Source organism: Sus scrofa, chromosome 14 (assembly GCF_054392235.1).
Source record: "Sus scrofa isolate SSC_HxYL_T2T_F1_AM1 chromosome 14, Sscrofa_HxYL_maternal_Yorkshire_Landrace_v2.0, whole genome shotgun sequence".
NCBI classification, from domain to species: Eukaryota; Metazoa; Chordata; class Mammalia; order Artiodactyla; family Suidae; genus Sus; species Sus scrofa.
Genome location: NC_139396.1, coordinates 51,078,989 through 51,095,625, shown reverse-complemented (window position 1 = coordinate 51,095,625; position 16,637 = coordinate 51,078,989). Strand labels below are relative to the sequence as shown.

Genomic DNA, 16,637 nt, shown 5'->3' with positions numbered 1-16,637 from the left:
GAGTAAGGCCAGTGTCTTGGAGGCAGGTCAGCATCCCCACATCACAGATGTGGAAACAGGCTCAGCTTTGGGCCCGGCCCCTCCTGGACTGTAAGCTCAGACATCTGCATAGGTTTTGCTGCAGGTTTGGATGTCAGGACCGTGGTCCCAGTCCTGGGGGAGTCTCCTGACCCTCAGGGCCAGGGGAGGGGCAGGTGGCAGCGGGCCTGGGCACTCACTCAGAGACAAGGGCGAAGGCATCAGAGCAGATGGGCGGGCAGGGCACCAGGCGGATGGCGAGGTGGCCCAGGGCACTGGGGTAGTGCACACGCATGACAGTGTCGAACACCGTGGCGATGGTGTTGGCGTCGCCCTGCTTGGAGCTGGCGTCCCCAGTGCCTGTGTCCAGGATGGTGCCTCCATGCAGCAGCAGCAGCAGCACGTGGATCTTGGAGGGTGGCGCGGCCAGCGGCGGGCTGACCTCATCCTGTGTGGGTGGGGGGGTGGGGTCAGCTCCCTGCGTACTCAGCTTCTGTCATGCTGGGAGGTGGCCTGTCGCAGCCCAGTCGATCCCTCTGAAAACCCCGATCTGTTCCTCAGCTCCTGGTACCAGAGCCTTAACCCCCTCTGCTGGGTTGGTCCTTTCCCTTCTCTCTGCCTGCAGCCCAGCTCCCGCTGCTGCCCTGACCAGGGCACGGAGCACATGGGGGAGAGGGGGTCTATCCCTTCCAAAGCACAAGCTCCACTCCCCATGGTGGGGGCCCAGGCAGGGGCTTCTGGGGCTTTGGGCCCTGGGGATGAGAAGGAGGCTCACTTGAGAGGGGCTGGGGTCAGGGACTCAGCCTGGCCACATAGCCAGCAGCTCTGAGCTCTCCCTCCATCTATACTCCCAGCCCCCTACCCTGTGGCCCCAAGGCCCTGCCATTGCCAGACCAAGGTCCTGGAGTTCCTGCCATGGCACAGTGGGTTAAGAATCTGATTTCAGGAGTTCCTGTTGTGGCTCAGCGAGTTAAGAACCCAACTAGTATTCATGAGGATGCAGGTTTGAGTCCTGGCCTCACTCAGGAGGTTAAGGATCCAGCATTGCCGCAAGCTGCTGCGTTGGTCACAGAAGTGGCTTGGATTTGGTGTTGATGTGGCTGTGGTGTAGGCCGGCAGCTGCAGCTCCAATTAGACCCCTAGCCTGGGAACTTCCATGTGCTGCAGGTGTGGCCTTAAAAAAAAGAATCTGATTGCAGTGGCTCAGGTTGCCGTGGAGGTGTGGGTTTGAGCTCCATCCTGGTACAGTGGGTTCAAGTATCTGGCGCTGCAGACTCAATCCCTGACCTGGAACTTCCATATGCCTCAGGCATGATCATAAAAAACATGTTTAAAGTCCTCAAGAGCAGAGCTGTCCCATCAGTGGCAGAGCCTCAGCGTGTCAGAGCAGGGAGGGCAATGTGTCTACCTGAACCCCCCTTGTTTGTGATGGGTAATGCCCCCCACCTCTTGCTGGTCAGGCCTCCTTGTGAGGTCCATGTGTGACTGAGACTTGCACACACTCCATGGGGAATGGAGCAGTTCCACTCAGAGACAAGGTGGTGGTGGCCCAGAGAGGCCAAAGGACTTGCCTGATGTCACATAGCACATCAGTGCTAAGGTAGACTGGAACCCAGAGCTCCTGCCACCAGCTCAGTGCTCTCCTGCTGCCCTGGGCTGTGGTCCCGTCTCAAGGGTCTCTCCCTGTCCCCAGCTTCTGGTGTGTGACTGTGGGAGGCCAAGGCCAGGGCTCAAAAGAAGCCACTGTTGGGTGGCTCAGCAGGTTAAGAACCCGACTAGCATCCATGAGGACTCAAGTTCGATCCCTGGCCTCACTCAGTGGGTTAAGGATCCGGCATTGCGACGAGCTGTGGTGTAAGTCACAGATGCAGCTTGGATTCTGTGTTGCTGTGGATGTGGTATAGGCTGGCAGCTGCATCTCTGATTCAACCCCTAGCCTGGGAATCTCCATATGCTGCAGGTGTAGCACTAAGATGACAACAAAAAAAAAAAAAAAAAAGAGAAGAGGAGCCACTGTTGAGTATTTACCATGCCCATATTATGCTAGGGGGTGAGGTAGCAAGAAAGGAAGCTGAAGAGAGGGGCCTGGAACTGGGGAGACAGAACAAGAGGCTGAAGACATCTGGACAGCCCATGTTGGGGGGGTGGTAGCTGGTTCTCAACTGGGCTATGGGATGTCAGGAATGGGGCAGCAGCAGGACCCAAGTGTCAATACAGAGCCCACGAGAGGGGTGGGCAGTGCACGTGCTGAACCCAGGGGCTGGTGAGGCCACCAAGAATGGGTCAGGCTGGGCTGGGAGCCACTTAGCAGCAGAGGGTTTGGGAGGAAAGGTGATGGGTGGTACTGGGCCTGGGTTGGAGGCAAGGCTGGGCTGCCTCAGTCCCCAGGTGGGGGCTGGTCATCAGCCGGTCATGGGCCACCTAGGCAGGAATGCGTGTCACAATGTGTGCAGGCCAGCCTGGGTAGGAATGAACTCACAGTCAAAGGCAGGGTGGGGCTATAGGCTGCCTGGACCACAGACCAGGACAGAAGCCCCAAATAGTCCCAAGGACTGGTCAGCACAGCCAGGTGAGCAGCTCATGCAAGAAATGACTTATAGCAGCTTCCCTGTCACCCAGACAGGCAGGGCTGGGCCAGGGGGAGCTGAAGGCATTCTGCCTGTGCCTGGCTGCTGGGACCCGGCCCTGGAGGCTGGTGACTGTTCAGGGACCCAGGAGGCTGGTCTGGGACACAGCTTTCCTTCCTTTCAACCTGCTTTATCTAGGGACATGCCCCGCCTGAAACTCGAAGCCCAGTGGGAACAGAGGCCTGGGGAGGTGGGGCAACACGGCAAGGCCTGGGGGCCAGCTCTGGAGAGCAAGGCGATCCCCATCAGTGACTCCATAAAGCTGTCCTTCCTCCGCAAGGCTGGAGAGGAGGCTCCGGTCTGGGGGCCACTGCAAGCAAGGGAATCTGACTCTGGAAGGCAGTGGCCCAGAACCTGGGTCCCAGTGCACATCCCGAGGCAGATCCAGGGCCAGAGGCCCCTTCTGCCCCTCCAGAGGGGTGGGGGGGGCGTCAGAGCCGTGGGTGGGGAGGGGGCTCCATTTGCTTTATCACCAATAACTGGCACTTGGAAATCAACTCTCCTCGTCCCAGTAACCCTTCCAGAAAAGCAAGCCTTGACCTCAGATCTCAAAGAAAACCCCAAGAGGAGGGAGTGTGTGGCTGCTCCCTTTCCCCTTCCAAACTCCCCAGGGGTCCTGAATCCCCAGGGGTGCCGCCTCCACCTTGGGCCGCTAAGAGGCGAGAACAGTGTGGCAACCACGGGGTATGATGGCCCCACTCCGCCCTGGCTCCTCTCCCGGATGCCAACAGCTCTGACCGCCCACAGGTGGGGGAGGAGAAGGGGCATGAGCTCTGTGCAAAGAACCCCCAAAGCCGACACAGGCGCTCTACCAAGACAGCTTTATTGGACACTGAGAGCTCCGCCCCGACCCCCCCCACAGGGCGGCCACCACCGGCCACTTCACTTCTGCCTAGATGGCTCTCCACTCCTCCCCTTCCATCTCTTTTTCTTCAGGGACTTCAGACAGGCTGAGCAAAAGGTGAAGATCTTATTTTTGATCTGGAATTTACAAGTTTCTTGTTTTACTTTCCGGGGGTGGAGCTGTGTTGAGGCCTTCCTGGGCAGGCTGTCTGCCGTCCCTACTGGTTCTCAGGGAGATGGGAAGGGAGGGGCCCCAGACCTCTCTCCAGCGAGGCCCAGGCCAGTGTGGACGGGAGGCTGCGAGGGCCCAGTTCTGCCTCCATCGCCCCCGTGGGACCAGCCCTTTGCACCCTGACCCCTCCCCCTGTGCCACCTTGGCACCCACCTCAATGATGTTCAGCTGCTCCACACTGGAGGCCACCCTGAACTCAGGGGCGCTCTGGCGGTACAGACCGTCTGCAACACAGGAGCGGCAGGGGCTGTGAGTGGAGGGGCAGCCCCAAGCCCACCAGCAGAGGCTGTCACAAGCAGGACCCGAGGTGTTCCCCCAGCTCTCCTGGGTGCCCAGCCCCGCACAGGAGCTGGGTCAGGGAAGAGGGGGCGTGGCCCCGCAGTGGCCCTCCACGGCCCTCAGCGTCCTTGCCTGTTACCTTGTGTGTCCTCTGGCTCAGGGCTTTCGATTTTGTCCATGAGGTCGTTGGAGTTCCACTTGGTGATGTCCTTGGGGAACATTTCCTCTGAGTCAGACAGGTCCTCTGGGGAAAAGAGAGAGAGGCTTTGGCATCTGGGTCAAGCACAGGGATGGGGGTGGGGGAGCTGGGAGGCCTGGCTTTGGGGGGCAGGGCCCTAGGAGGGGGCATACTTCCCTGACCCTGGGGCCCCTCCAGGCCTGGTACCCTCCCCCTTCCTTCGCAGGTGAGTACATGGCCACACACCCAGGGGCTTCTGCCTGATGTTTTTTTAAAAATTGTGGTAACGTCCCCTTAACATAGAATTCATCACTGTATCCGTTTTTTTTCTTTTCACAGCTGCACCTGTGGCATATAGAAGTTCCTGGGCTAGAGGCTGCATCAGAACTGCAGCTGCCAGCCTACACCACAGCCAAAACAATGCAGGATCCTAGCCGCATCTGCGACCTATACCACAGCTTGGGGCAATGCAGGATCCTTAACCCACTGAGCAAGGCCAGGGGTGGAACCTGCATCCTCATGGACACCAGTCTGGTTCTTAACCTACACAAGGGAGTTCCTACTAAATGCTACTTTTTTTTTTTTTGGCTTTCCAGGACCATACCCATGGAATATGAAGGTTCCCAGGCTAGAGGCTAGGGGTCGAATCGGAGCTACAGCTGCCGGCCTATGTCACAGCCACAACCACGCCAGATCCAAGCCGCATCTGTGACCTACACCACAGCTCACGGCAACTCCAGATCTTTAACCCACTGAGCGAGGCCAGGAATCGAACCCATAACCTCGAAGTTCCTAGTTGGATTCGTTTCTGCTGCGCCATGACTGGAATTCCTAACTGCTACTTTTAAATGGTTACAATGGTGGGAGTGACTGCAGCGTAGGTCACAGATGCAGCTCAGATTCAACCTCTAGCCAGGGAACTTCCATATGCTGCAGGTGAGGCCCTAAAAAAAAAAGAAAAAAAAGTAACATTTAGTGCATTCATAATACTGTTCTACCATCAGCTCTATCTAGTTCCAGAACGTTTCCATCTCCATGACTGGAAACCCTGGCCCCATTAGCAGTCACGACCCACACCCCCTCCTCCAGCCCTAGCAACGTCCCATTGAGTTTCTGACTTTATGGATTCACCTATTCCAGATGTTTCCCATGCATGGGATCACACAGCACGTGGTCTTTTGTGTCTGGCTTCTTCTACTTGACATCGTGTTTTCAAGATTCAACTACATGTCAGTGCTTCATTCCTTTTTACTCCTGAATCATAGTTGACTGTATGGGTGGGCCCTGTTTTATTTCTCCCCGTTTTATTTCCTGACTGTTGCAGTGTCCACAAAAGTACAGCTTAGTGAGCAGCGCTGCTGTGAACAGTCCCATCCATGACTCTTGTTTCTGCTTTTCTGAGGACTTCCATACATGACTGCTGGGTGGATGGTGGCCATTTGGGCTCTGGCAGGAGATGGGCCCTCTTCAGTGGGTCACTGGGCCACTTTCCCCAGGACACTGCTGCTCTGGTCTCATCTGCTTTGCTGACCCTCCCTTTCCAGCTTTTTCTCAAGTTTCTACATAAGGTGTGTACTTCCCTCATGCCAGGGACAAAGAGCCAGGAAGGGTGCAGCCTCCTGGCCTAGCTGGAGGGAGGGTGGGGTGGGAGATGCTTCAGGGCACCACCCCCCCGCCCCCACCACCAGGAGACTCCAGGAGCAGAGGCCAGCTCGAGAAGGAAGTACCTGCCTCCTCTTCCAGGTCCTTGCTCCAGGGCCAAACCCCCTTCTGCCCTGCTGTGTGCCAGTGGGCAAGTCCCGGCCCCTTTCTGAGCCTGGATCCTGCTTTGTAAACTGCAAACCCATCTCCCTGCACCTGCCTGCAGGCACCTCTTACTTCCTCGAGAGGAACGACCAAGTCTGGAGCAAAGACGCTTGGTCCTTCCATCTTCCTGGCACAGGTGGGCGATTCATCAGGCTGCACGCCTTATTTGGGGATTAGTGGGAAAATGGGCACTTCACGTGTTTTCTGCTTGTTTGTATTTTCTAAAGTTTCTGCATTATATTGTGTTAATTTAATTGCAAAATAAGATAATTAGAAGATTAGAAGGGATGCTTTTGTAAAGCTTCTTAGGGAATTAAATTCACATATAGAAAAAAATGCCCCATCTAATTGTAAATCTTTTTTTTTTTTTGTCTTTTTAGGGCCTGCAGCATATGGAAGTTCCTAGACTAGGGGCTGAGTTGGAGCCGCAACTGTGACCTACTCTGAAGCCAGATCCTTAACTCACAGAGTGAGGCCACAGACACGAACCTGAATCCTCCTGGATACCAGTGGGTTCTTAACCCACTGAGCCACACTGGGAACTCCCTGCAAATCTATTTTTTGGGGGGCCATTGAGAGAACAGTGCCCACCTTGCCAGACCCAGTATGCAACCTCTGCTAATCTGGTGAGGGTGGATGTGAGACCCCAGACTCCTGGTGACTTCATCTCATCCTGTACCCCTGTCCCCACACCCTGTTGTCCACCCAGAACTTTCCCCAGGTAATTGCCACCTTGACCCACATCCCCCACCATGACTCTTTCAGACCCCTCCTCTCCTTCTCTTGGGAGGGCCCCCACTGTGGTCCAGGGAGCCCACCTACCATGAGCGTCAAAGAACTCGTCGTCTGAGCTCTCATCTGAGTCGCGGGCGATACTCTGCATCCTCCACTCTGAGATGCTGTGGCGGGAAGGACTTGCTGGAAGGCAAAATCCCAGAGTGACCCACCACCTAGCTGCGCTGGGGTGCAGGCAGTGTCATGAAACCAGAGCAGAGCCAGGAGGGCTCGGGAGGGGATGAAGTGGAGAAACAAGGACGGGGCAGCCCTGGTGCCTCCCAGCCCACCTGGCAGAACACAGTAGAAGTGGGAGAGGGTCAGCTATGAGGCCAGGACACACAGTCCTACAGGCCTGGGTCCACTTCTGTGCCCTTGATCTAGTCTGCCGAGGACCAGGCCCCTTAAACTCTGCCACATTGTTCTGACTCCACTTTCAGAGTTAGAACCCTGGCAGGGGCACGGGGCTGACTCAGGAGGGGCTGTCACAAGGGAGGATGAGTAAAGGGCAGGGATGCTGCGTGGCGACGGTGCTCACCTCCCCGCTTGGATGACCGGGACGACTTGGAAGATGTGGACCACTGCTTCTTCAGGCCCCTGCCCGCCAGGGGCTCCCCACTACTGCCACTGGGCTGGGGGGACTCCCTGGGGGCCTGGTCCTGGGTGGCCTCGTCCTTGGCCAGCTCTGCGGCCTCCTTGTCACCCTCATTGAACTGGGCCATCTTTCGGGACAGCATGAGCTGTGCCTCCTTCTCCAGCTCCCGGATATTGTCCATGTTCAGCCCAAACCACTCGTCCTGCCAGCACCAGGCCTGCCGATGGGCCCTCACCATCACCTTCCGCAAGCCTGCAAGAAGGAGGAAGGCCCATGTTAGAGCCTCCAGAGACCCCTAGGCAGGGAGGCACCCCACCCTGCAGGTCGGGCTCCGACCCACCCCCACTGGCCCTATGCCTCAGTTTCCCCTCATGAGGGCCTTCCCAGCTCGCAGTGGTTCTGTCTCTGGGGTAGAGCTGCCTCCCAAGGTACTGTGTCTGCACAGAAGCCACGCTGAACTCTGGGGAGGACTCCCATCTGGGGGGAGCTGGAGGAGGACTTCCCGAGTGTTTCCTGTCTCAAAGTCTACTACACTTTTCTTGTTGAATTTCCCACAGGAAAATCAAGTTCAAATTGGATGCAGGTTGCTCCTTTCTTTTTTTCGGGGCCTGGGGGAAGGGGCTCACCTGTGGTACAAGACTGAACTTGAGCCACAGCAGTAACCAGAGCCACAGCTGTGACAACACTGGATCCTTAACTTGCTGAGCCACCAGGGAACTCTCAGTCCCTTCTTTTTAAAATAGAATATATATACATATAAAATAAGTTCTAAAATACAGTAAAGTAAGACGAGTTCCCATTGTGGCTCACTGGGTTAAGAACCTGACATAGGCACCCGTGAGGATGCAGGTTCGATCCCTGGCCTCGCTCAGTGGGTTAAGGATCTAGAGTTGCTGAAAGCTGCAGCGTAGGTCACAGACACGGCTCAGATCCCTGCATTGCTGTGGCTGTGGTGTAGGCTGGCAGCTGCAGCTCTGATTTGACCCCTAGCCTGGGAACCTCCACATGCCACAGGGGTAACTGTAAAAAATAATAATAATCAAGTAAAATATATAGGATTATATCATACATAGAAAATAAAAGACTTTTAAGGTATAAAGAATAGAAGAACCACAGGGACAAGAAGCAGATGGGGGCTGGGAGTTCCCATTGTGGTGCAGTGGAAACGAATCCAACTAGGATCCATGAGGATGCGGGTCTGATCCCTGACCTCGCTCAGTGGGTTAGGGATCTGGCATTGCTGTGAGCTGTGGTGTAGGTCACAGACACTGCTCGGATCCAGGGTTGCTGTGGCTGGAGGGTAGGCTGGCAGATGTAGTTCTGAATTGACCCCTGTCTTGGGAACTTCCACATGCCTAATGTGCAGCCCTAAAAAGACAAAGAAAAAAAAAAAAAAAAAAAAAAAGGAGGAACGCAGATGGGGGTTGCCTTGGGTGGGGATGAGTGTTGGATGACTGGAAAGGCTCTGAGGTAACGGAATGTTCTAGAACTGTGCACCACCCTACAAATACATTCAAACTGATGGAACTGTCCTCTTACAATGGATGCACATTTAGGCCTCAATAAGCTGCCTAAAACCATGAAGAAATAAAGCACCCCCTCCACATCACCCATCAAGGGCCTCTCCTGAATTTTGTTTTTATTACCTGCTATTCTTCTTGGTTTTAGCCCCCGAGTGTTTTTCCACACAATGTGTTGGGTTGGTCTCCATGTTGTTGACATTTAGATGTATGTGTCACACTGCATGTCTTTCTTTTTTTTTTTGCCATGTGTTTTTCTGGGTGAGTTTCCGGTTTGCTGCTGAAGGGTATTTATTTGTTTGAAATACCACATTTTATTTATTCCTTCTCCTGCCAATGGGTCTTTGGCTCACTTTCATTGTTTGTCCGTTTTGCTTTTTACCAACCTGCTGCTCTGAACATTCCAGAACGTGCATTTGAGTTTCTCCAGGGGGCAAGCCAGGAAGGACATCCCTGGGCCTTCTGTACACTTTCCTAGAGAAAGCGGAGCAGCTTCCCAGGCTGGTCGTCCCCACTCTGGCCTCGGGTGACCCTTTCTGATTCCCACTCCTAGCTTCGCTCAGGCCGCTCTGCCTCCCCAGCTGTCCTTTCTAAATCCCTTCATGCCCAAAAGTCCACCTGGGAGAAACTCTACCTCATATCCACTCCTGGGAGGGTGCCCCCCAGCCCTGAGCCATGGCCTAGGGCTACCCTCGGGGTCAGCCTGCACTCACACTGGACAGACCATGTGATGAGATGCTCCTGCTCACTAGTGTGAGAACATTACATCTGGACAGGAGATCTGGGTTCGAACCCAGTGCTAGCCCTCTGCTGCCTCCTTTGCAAATGAAGGTGACAGTGGCCACTCTCCCGGGCCATGGAGAGCTGCTATGACACCCGTGAAGTCTACCATCAGTGGCATGGGTCTGGTCATGGCTACACAAGGTCACCCTTGCTCTTAAGAGTCAACAGCTGTCTGCTCGGGTGCCACTCCTGGATCACGAGCTCAGACCAGGTTCTGGGCAGTGACCTCTGCTATGACCTTGGGGACAGGGAGGGAGCTGAGGGCTCCAGGGGAGGGTGGAACCCAGGGCAGCTCTAGCTGTGCAGGGAACCCCTGGTTGTCTGTGGGTCCCCTCTTCCTTGGGCACTTGCTCTGGGCCAGGCTGGCCTGGGTGTGAGGGCACGAGGATGTCCCAGATACTCTCCCCTGGGACTTCCAGGCCAAACTGGGGACGGCACAGGGGCAGGGCTGGCGTCTGGCCTCAGGGTGCAAAGTGCTATGAGCAGTCCTCTGGGGCTGCTCCCCTATGGGGGGTCGGGCATTACATGTTACAAACATCAGCTAGACGAGAGTGTCTGGGGGCAGGACGTTCCCTCCCTGTCACCTGTGGATGACTCCGCAGGTGTTTATGTGGTCACAGTAAACCAGGTGGGAAGCTGCACATGGGCCTTGGGGTTACCTGTCCAGAGTAGCACAAAAACTTGGATTCCCAGGCAGACGCAGAGGGAGGAGGTGGGCAGGCGGGGGCACAGGCGGAGAGGCGAGCGCTGGGCACACTCACCCGTGTCGTGGATGAACCTCTCGATCTTGGACTGCATGCCCCAGTAGCGGAACTCCACCTTGCAGAGCTTGTAGGCACACATGATGGGGAAGACCTGCTGCTTGTACTCCTCGATCCAGTTCTCAGACAGGGGCCCCCGCTGGGTCTTGGTCGAGTGGAACAGCTTGGGGTCCTCTTCCGTCTTATACTCACTGGGGGGCACGGGGTCCTTGACAATGTCAATGAAATCTACAGGGAGATCCTGTGGTCACTGCATTGCCCCAACCGCATCCCCATCCTCCCCATCCAGTCTCCTCCCATGTCCCTGCCACCCCCAAATCTTCACAGGGTCCTGGGCCTCGATGAACCACAGGGCCTGGCATGGGTGGTGAGGATGCTGCTGTGGTCCACTCTGACCCTGAACCCCCGACCTCAAGGCCCAAGTCTTTCCTTACTGCCTTTTCAAATCATTTCAGCGAAGCTCATGTTTCATGCACACCTGCCAAAGCAGGTAAATAAGGTGACAAGCTGGGGAGGGGAGATGGAATTCCACGGAGGATGTAGGATGGGGTAGAAGTGTAAAAGCTTCCCAGAAAAGGTGGTATTTCAGCTCCAGGAACAGAACTGTGAGGCTGACAATGCCCCAGAATGTGATGCTTGACCAGGAGGTGGGGGTTGGGGAACAAGCAGGGTGTCTACATGGAAAGAGGTGGCAGGGATGCAGCTGGACACGTTGGCCACCCTTCACCGGCTTTGTGACATGGCACTAGAGGAGGCTTTTAAGGTGGGCTGGCCTGCTAGGAAGCCCCTCTCAGCCAGATCAGCATGAAGGGCCCAGTGGGAGATGTCAGGCCTGAGAGCGGGTCGCAGGTGCTGTGGGACTGGACACTTGGGAAAGAGGACTGGGGGCTGGTGAGACCTGGGTGGGGAGGTGTGACAGTGACTCTGGGAAGGGTTACCTTTCGTCACAGGCCTCCTTCCCCTGGCTCCTGAGGTACGTGTGTGTTAGGCAGGGCTGTGTACACACTTGGGGAGAAGGAACCCAGGGTGGGGTCTGTGGTGCAGAGAGCCCTCCTTTCAGATGGGTGGGGATGATGGCCAGGCCCAGGCTGTCTCATCTCCCCGGCTTGCTGGTGGTCTGGGCTATGGTTTACGGCTGCAGACATTGGCCCTCACCGAAACCAGCGAGGGGTCAGGAGTGGCCCAAGGGCAGAAGCAGGTGAGGCGGGAGGCACATCCTTCCTGGAGCAGACATGTGCCCACATGCTCAGGCAGGCAAAGGCCACCAAGGGGAGGGCTGGGACTTAGGAACAAGGGCAGGGGGCCTCCAGAGGGAGCCTGCAGCTGGCCAAACAAGGGCCGCCAGAGGGCCTGCGTCATGCTGGGCCCTTCCTTTCTGTTACGGGTAGAATGTGCCCCAACCCCAAATTCAGACATTGGCATTCTAGCCCCAGGACCTCAGAATGTGACCTTATTTGGAGACAAGGTCTTTTTTTCTTTTTTAGGGCTACACCCAGGGCCTATGGAGGTTCCCAGGCTAGGGGTCGAATCAGAGCTGCAGCTGTCGGCCTACTTCACAGCCACGGCAACTCAGGATCCGAGATGTGTCTGTGACTTACACCACAGCTCACGGCAATGCCGGATCCCCAGCCCAGTGAGCGAGGCCAGGGATCAAACCCGTGTCCTCATGGATACTAGTTGGGTTTGTTACCACCGAGCCATGATGGGAATTCCTGGAGACAGGGTCTTTAAAGAAGAAGTCAAATTAAAATGAGGTCATGGAGTTCCCGTTGTGGCGCAGTGGTTAACGAATCCGACTAGGAACCATGAGGTCGCGGGTTCGGTCCCTGCCCTTGCTCAGTGGGTTAACGATCCGGCGTTGCCGTGAGCTGTGGTGCAGGTTGCAGACGCGGCTCGGATCCCGCGTTGCTGTGGCTCTGGCGTAGGCTGGTGGCTACAGCTCCGATTCAACCCCTAGCCTGGGAACCTCCATATGCCGCGGGAGCGGCCCAAGAGATAGCAACAACAACAATAACAAAAAAAAAAAAGACAAAAAAAAATAAAATAAAATGAGGTCATTAGGGTGCACCTTACCCAAAATTATTAGCATGCTTATAAAAAGGAAAAATTTGGCTTAATTAAAAAAGAATGCAAGAGTTCCTGCTATGGCGCAGTGGGTTAATGATCCAGCTTGTCTCTGTGGTGTTGCTGGCCAGCACAGTGGGTTAAGGATCCAGCATTGACACAGCTGTGGCATAGGTCCCAGCTGCAGCTTGGATTGGATCCCTGTCCCTGGGAACTCCTATATACCGTGGGTGCAGCCAAAAATGGAAAAAAAAATATACCTGAGAAGCGGTGATGAACCCAACTAGTATCCATGAGGATGTGGGTTCGATCCCTGGCCTTGCTCAGTGGATTAAGGATCTGGTGTTGCTATGAGCTGCAGTGTAGGTTGCAGACAAAGCTTGGATCTGGCGTTGCTATGGCTGTGGCGTAGGCCGGCAGCTGCAGCTCTGATTCAATCCCTAGCCTGGGAACCTCCAGATGCGGCAGGTATGGCCCTAAAAAAGCAAAAAAAAAGAAAAAAAAAGACACCTGAAACTAACACAATACTGTTAATCAACTAAACTTCGATGTTTTAAGAAAAAGAGTAATTTGGACACGGGCATGCACACAGGGAGAATGCCATGTGAAGATGAAGGCAGAAATTGGGGTGATGCACCTACAAGCCAAGGAATGCCAAAGACTGCCAGCAGCCACCAGAAGCGAGGGGAGACAGCAGGAACAGATTCTCTCTCAGGAGCCCCAGAAGCCTGCCGACACCCAGATCTTGACTTCTGGCCTCCAGCACTGTGAGACTATACGTATCTGTTGTTTTAAGTCCTTCAGTCTGTGGTACTTAGTTCTGGTTGCCCGAGCAAACTAATGTATCCCCCAAGCCCAAGGGGGGGGGGCAAAAACTCTGGCAGGAGGGAGAGGTGTCAGGGAAAAGCCCCATAACATCAGAGGCCACCTGGGAGTTTGTCAATACCCTTCCAACAGCAGCTGTGCACCGTCTGAACCCCTCCACAGTGGCTTGTTCCTGTGGGCCTGGGGGCTGTCGAGTGGCGGCTGGCCCACAGATGTGTTTTGTTTGGCAGGCAAAAGCTTATTGACAAAAATTTATGATTTGTTGTCAACAGTTAGGAATTGGGGGATTTCACATGAAAACCCTTTTCTGGCTTCCCTTGAAAAAGAAGATTTAGGAGTTCCCACTGTGGCACATAGGATCGGCTATATATACACAGCACCAGAATGCAGATTTGATGACCGGCCCGGCAAAGTGGGTTAAAGGATCCAGCCTTGCCACGACTATGGCATAGATAGAAACTTTGGCTTAGGTCTGATCCCTGTCCCGGGAACTCCAAATGCCACGAGGTGGCCAAAAGAAAAAAGATTTAACAGATAGGGTCCATTTCCAGCAATGGCATTGTCAGCAGGAGGGGAGTGGAGAAAAGGCCACCCACCATCCAAGGGAAACATCCTTTGTGTGCCCCGCTGCACTCACACACAACTATCGGCCTGAGGTGACCCCCCCAACCCAAGCACACACCTCGAAGGGATGGGGGGAAGGGGCTCGAGTGGGAAAGGCACTCAGCCTCAGTGTGCACATCAGGAAAATAGGGTCGAGGGGGCCCGTCCTGGCTCCCCTGCCCACCCCCTAACCCCAAGGCTTGCTTAGACTGGGAACTCCCAGCCCAGGATAGGAGCCCATCTGAGGCCTGCCAGGCCCGGAGCAGAATCAAGAGGCCCCCAGACAGGGAAGCCTGGAACTGGCCCATCCCAGGGTGGAAGCCTCAGGGTGGACAGTTACCGATGGTCAGCTGGTTCTTTTCCACAGGAGACAGGCTGAACACATTGGGGTTTTCTCCAGCGTCCGTTTTATAAAAGGTTTCGATGTCAATGGAGAATTTCTCCACAAAAGGGCAAGTGAACCTGTGGGGGAAGGAGCGAATCCATCAGGACCGGGCTGGGTAGGGGTGGGGGTGGGGGGCTGGGCAGCGGAGGAGGGCTGGAGTGGTGGCCGAGGCTCCCGGGCCCTGTCCGCCTCCTGGACTCTCACCTCATCCCAGGAAGAGCCAAGTCCAGGCTGGGGGGGAGGGGAGGGTGCAGGGGAAGAGGAAATCATCGCGGAAAGCTGCCAGGCAGCCCCGTGTCTGCGTGCGTGCGTGCGTGCGTGCGTGAGGCATGGTGTGGACACAGGCACAGGCAGACAGGCCACAAGCACAGGGAAGGTGGCACCGTGCTGAGTGGGCTGAATCTGGAGCAGCACTCCGTGTGACATGCCACCCCGTCCCTTGTCCCCCAAGAAACTGGGTCTGGCAACAAGGAGACAGCCCCTCTCTTTCGGCTGGTGATGAGCTCAGAGGAGGAAAGAGGAGTGACCCTCAAGGATGCTCTCGCAAAGCCCCTGACCCTTGCTGATATGCGGAAGGAAGACTCAGGACACTTGCAGGGACTCCACCTGTTCACCAAGTGGGAGCAGCTCCCTATCTATTCTAACCAAGCAGTGCTCAGCTATATTGGGTGGGGAGCACAGAGGGAAGAGCCCTTTGCCAGGGGGGATCCAAAGAAAGCCCTGCTCAACATGGTTTGTTAGGAAACATCATCATAGTCATGGCCGGTCTCTGGGCCATCTGGTCTACCCTCAATCCGTGTTTCTTCCCAGCTGGTTGATTGCTCTGCATTCCAAGGTGAACATTAAAGTGAGTTTGTGTTTCCTGAGCCTTCCCAGATGGCAAAGGAGTCGTCGATGGCCCTCACTGGACTCATGCCTTCCTGGTATCCACCCCCTGGCAGGCTAGGAGACACCTAAGGGTGCCTCCTCCCGTCTCCTGCATGTTCCCTGAAGGGGATCCTGGGGGACATTCAGGGTACTGCTCAGAGAACAGAGGCTCAGCTTCCCGGGAACCTGGGCTCCATAGGGTGTGGGAATTAGCCAGTCTGGAGGGCCAGTCCTGGGATCTATGCCACAGGTTTGCCTCCCCAGCAGACAGCACGGGGCTGAGGGCAGGCTCACCTGGTTCGGGTGTAGGGGTAGGCATTCCAGGACTCCTCCACCACCCGCAGGGCTGCCTTGGGCAGGATGGAGCGGAACCAGCTGGGGATGTGCATGCCCACATGGTACACCTTGTGCGTGTACTGCCCAGAGCCTCCGGGCCCGTCCGTGTATGGCCGGTTCTCCAGGATCTCCACGCCGCTGCCTTCGCCGTACGTCTCATTACGGCTCTTCTTCTGTGGGGACAAAAGCACGGGCGTGTGTGGGTCCAGAGCACTTTGCAGAAGGGGACGGGCTCAGGAGCCTGGGCCAGATTGCTGAGGGGAAGGAGGGGCTCTGGCCAACCGGGCTGGCTCCTTTTGCGTCATTTCAGGAACCTCCCCAAAAAGGAAACCCAGGCTCCGTGTGCCCCAGCACTTGTGCAAGAGGCTGGACTTGGTTCCCTCTCCAAGCCCAGCACTGCCTAGCACTGCCCCTGTAAAATCCTCTGACACCTGTCTGTCCCAGGACTGAAAGTATTCCTAAAGTCAGAGAAAAGACCAGGATGCCTGCTTTCTCACTTCCAGTCAACACTGAACTGGAGGTTCCAGCCAGAGAAATTAGGCAAGAAAAAGAAATAGTAAGAGGCATCCAAGTTGGAAAGGAAGAAGTAAAACCATCTCAGTTTGCTGATGACACACTCTTATCTACAGAAAAGGCTAAAGAATCCCCCCCAATCTGTTAGGTCTAATATATAAATTCAACAGAGTTGTGGGATACAAAATCAAAACACATAAAAAATAGGACAGGAAATAAAGAACTCACTTCCATTTATAATAGTATCCAAAAGACTAAAATATCTAGGAATAAATTTAACTCAGCAAGAGTTCCCACTGTGGCTCAGTGGTAACGAACCTGACTAATAACCATGAGGATGAGGGTTCGATGCCTGGTCTCGATCTGTGGGTTAAGTATCCTGTGTTGCTGTGGCTGCAGTATAGGCCAGCGGTTGCAGCTCCAATTTGACACCTAGACTAGGAACGTCCATATGCCACACATGCAGCCCTAAAAACAAAACAAAACAAAAATTTAACCAAGGAGGTGCAAGACCCATTTACAAGAAACTATGAAGCACTGTGGAAAGAAATGAAAGAAGACCTAAATAAATGCAAAGACATCTCTGTTTATGCATTGGGAGATTTAATATTGTTAAGATGTCAATATT

General features: G+C 55.1%; 1 protein-coding gene across 7 annotated transcripts in view; it reads right to left on the bottom strand.

Annotated features, from left to right (window-relative positions):
- Positions 1–16,637, bottom strand: part of PITPNM2 (phosphatidylinositol transfer protein membrane associated 2) — a 155,977-nt gene that overhangs the window by 13,203 nt on the left and 126,137 nt on the right. For all 7 annotated transcript variants that reach the window (XM_013982792.3, XM_021074064.2, XM_021074067.2 and 4 more), the window contains exons 3-10: positions 15,455–15,669; positions 14,249–14,370; positions 10,417–10,644; positions 7,296–7,604; positions 6,806–6,901; positions 4,139–4,243; positions 3,874–3,944; positions 219–466 (exon numbers count right to left, since the gene is read on the bottom strand). In XM_013982792.3, coding sequence (XP_013838246.1) covers positions 219–466; positions 3,874–3,944; positions 4,139–4,243; positions 6,806–6,901; positions 7,296–7,604; positions 10,417–10,644; positions 14,249–14,370; positions 15,455–15,669 — 1,394 coding nt within the window. The remainder of the gene's footprint in view (positions 1–218; positions 467–3,873; positions 3,945–4,138; positions 4,244–6,805; positions 6,902–7,295; positions 7,605–10,416; positions 10,645–14,248; positions 14,371–15,454; positions 15,670–16,637) is intronic.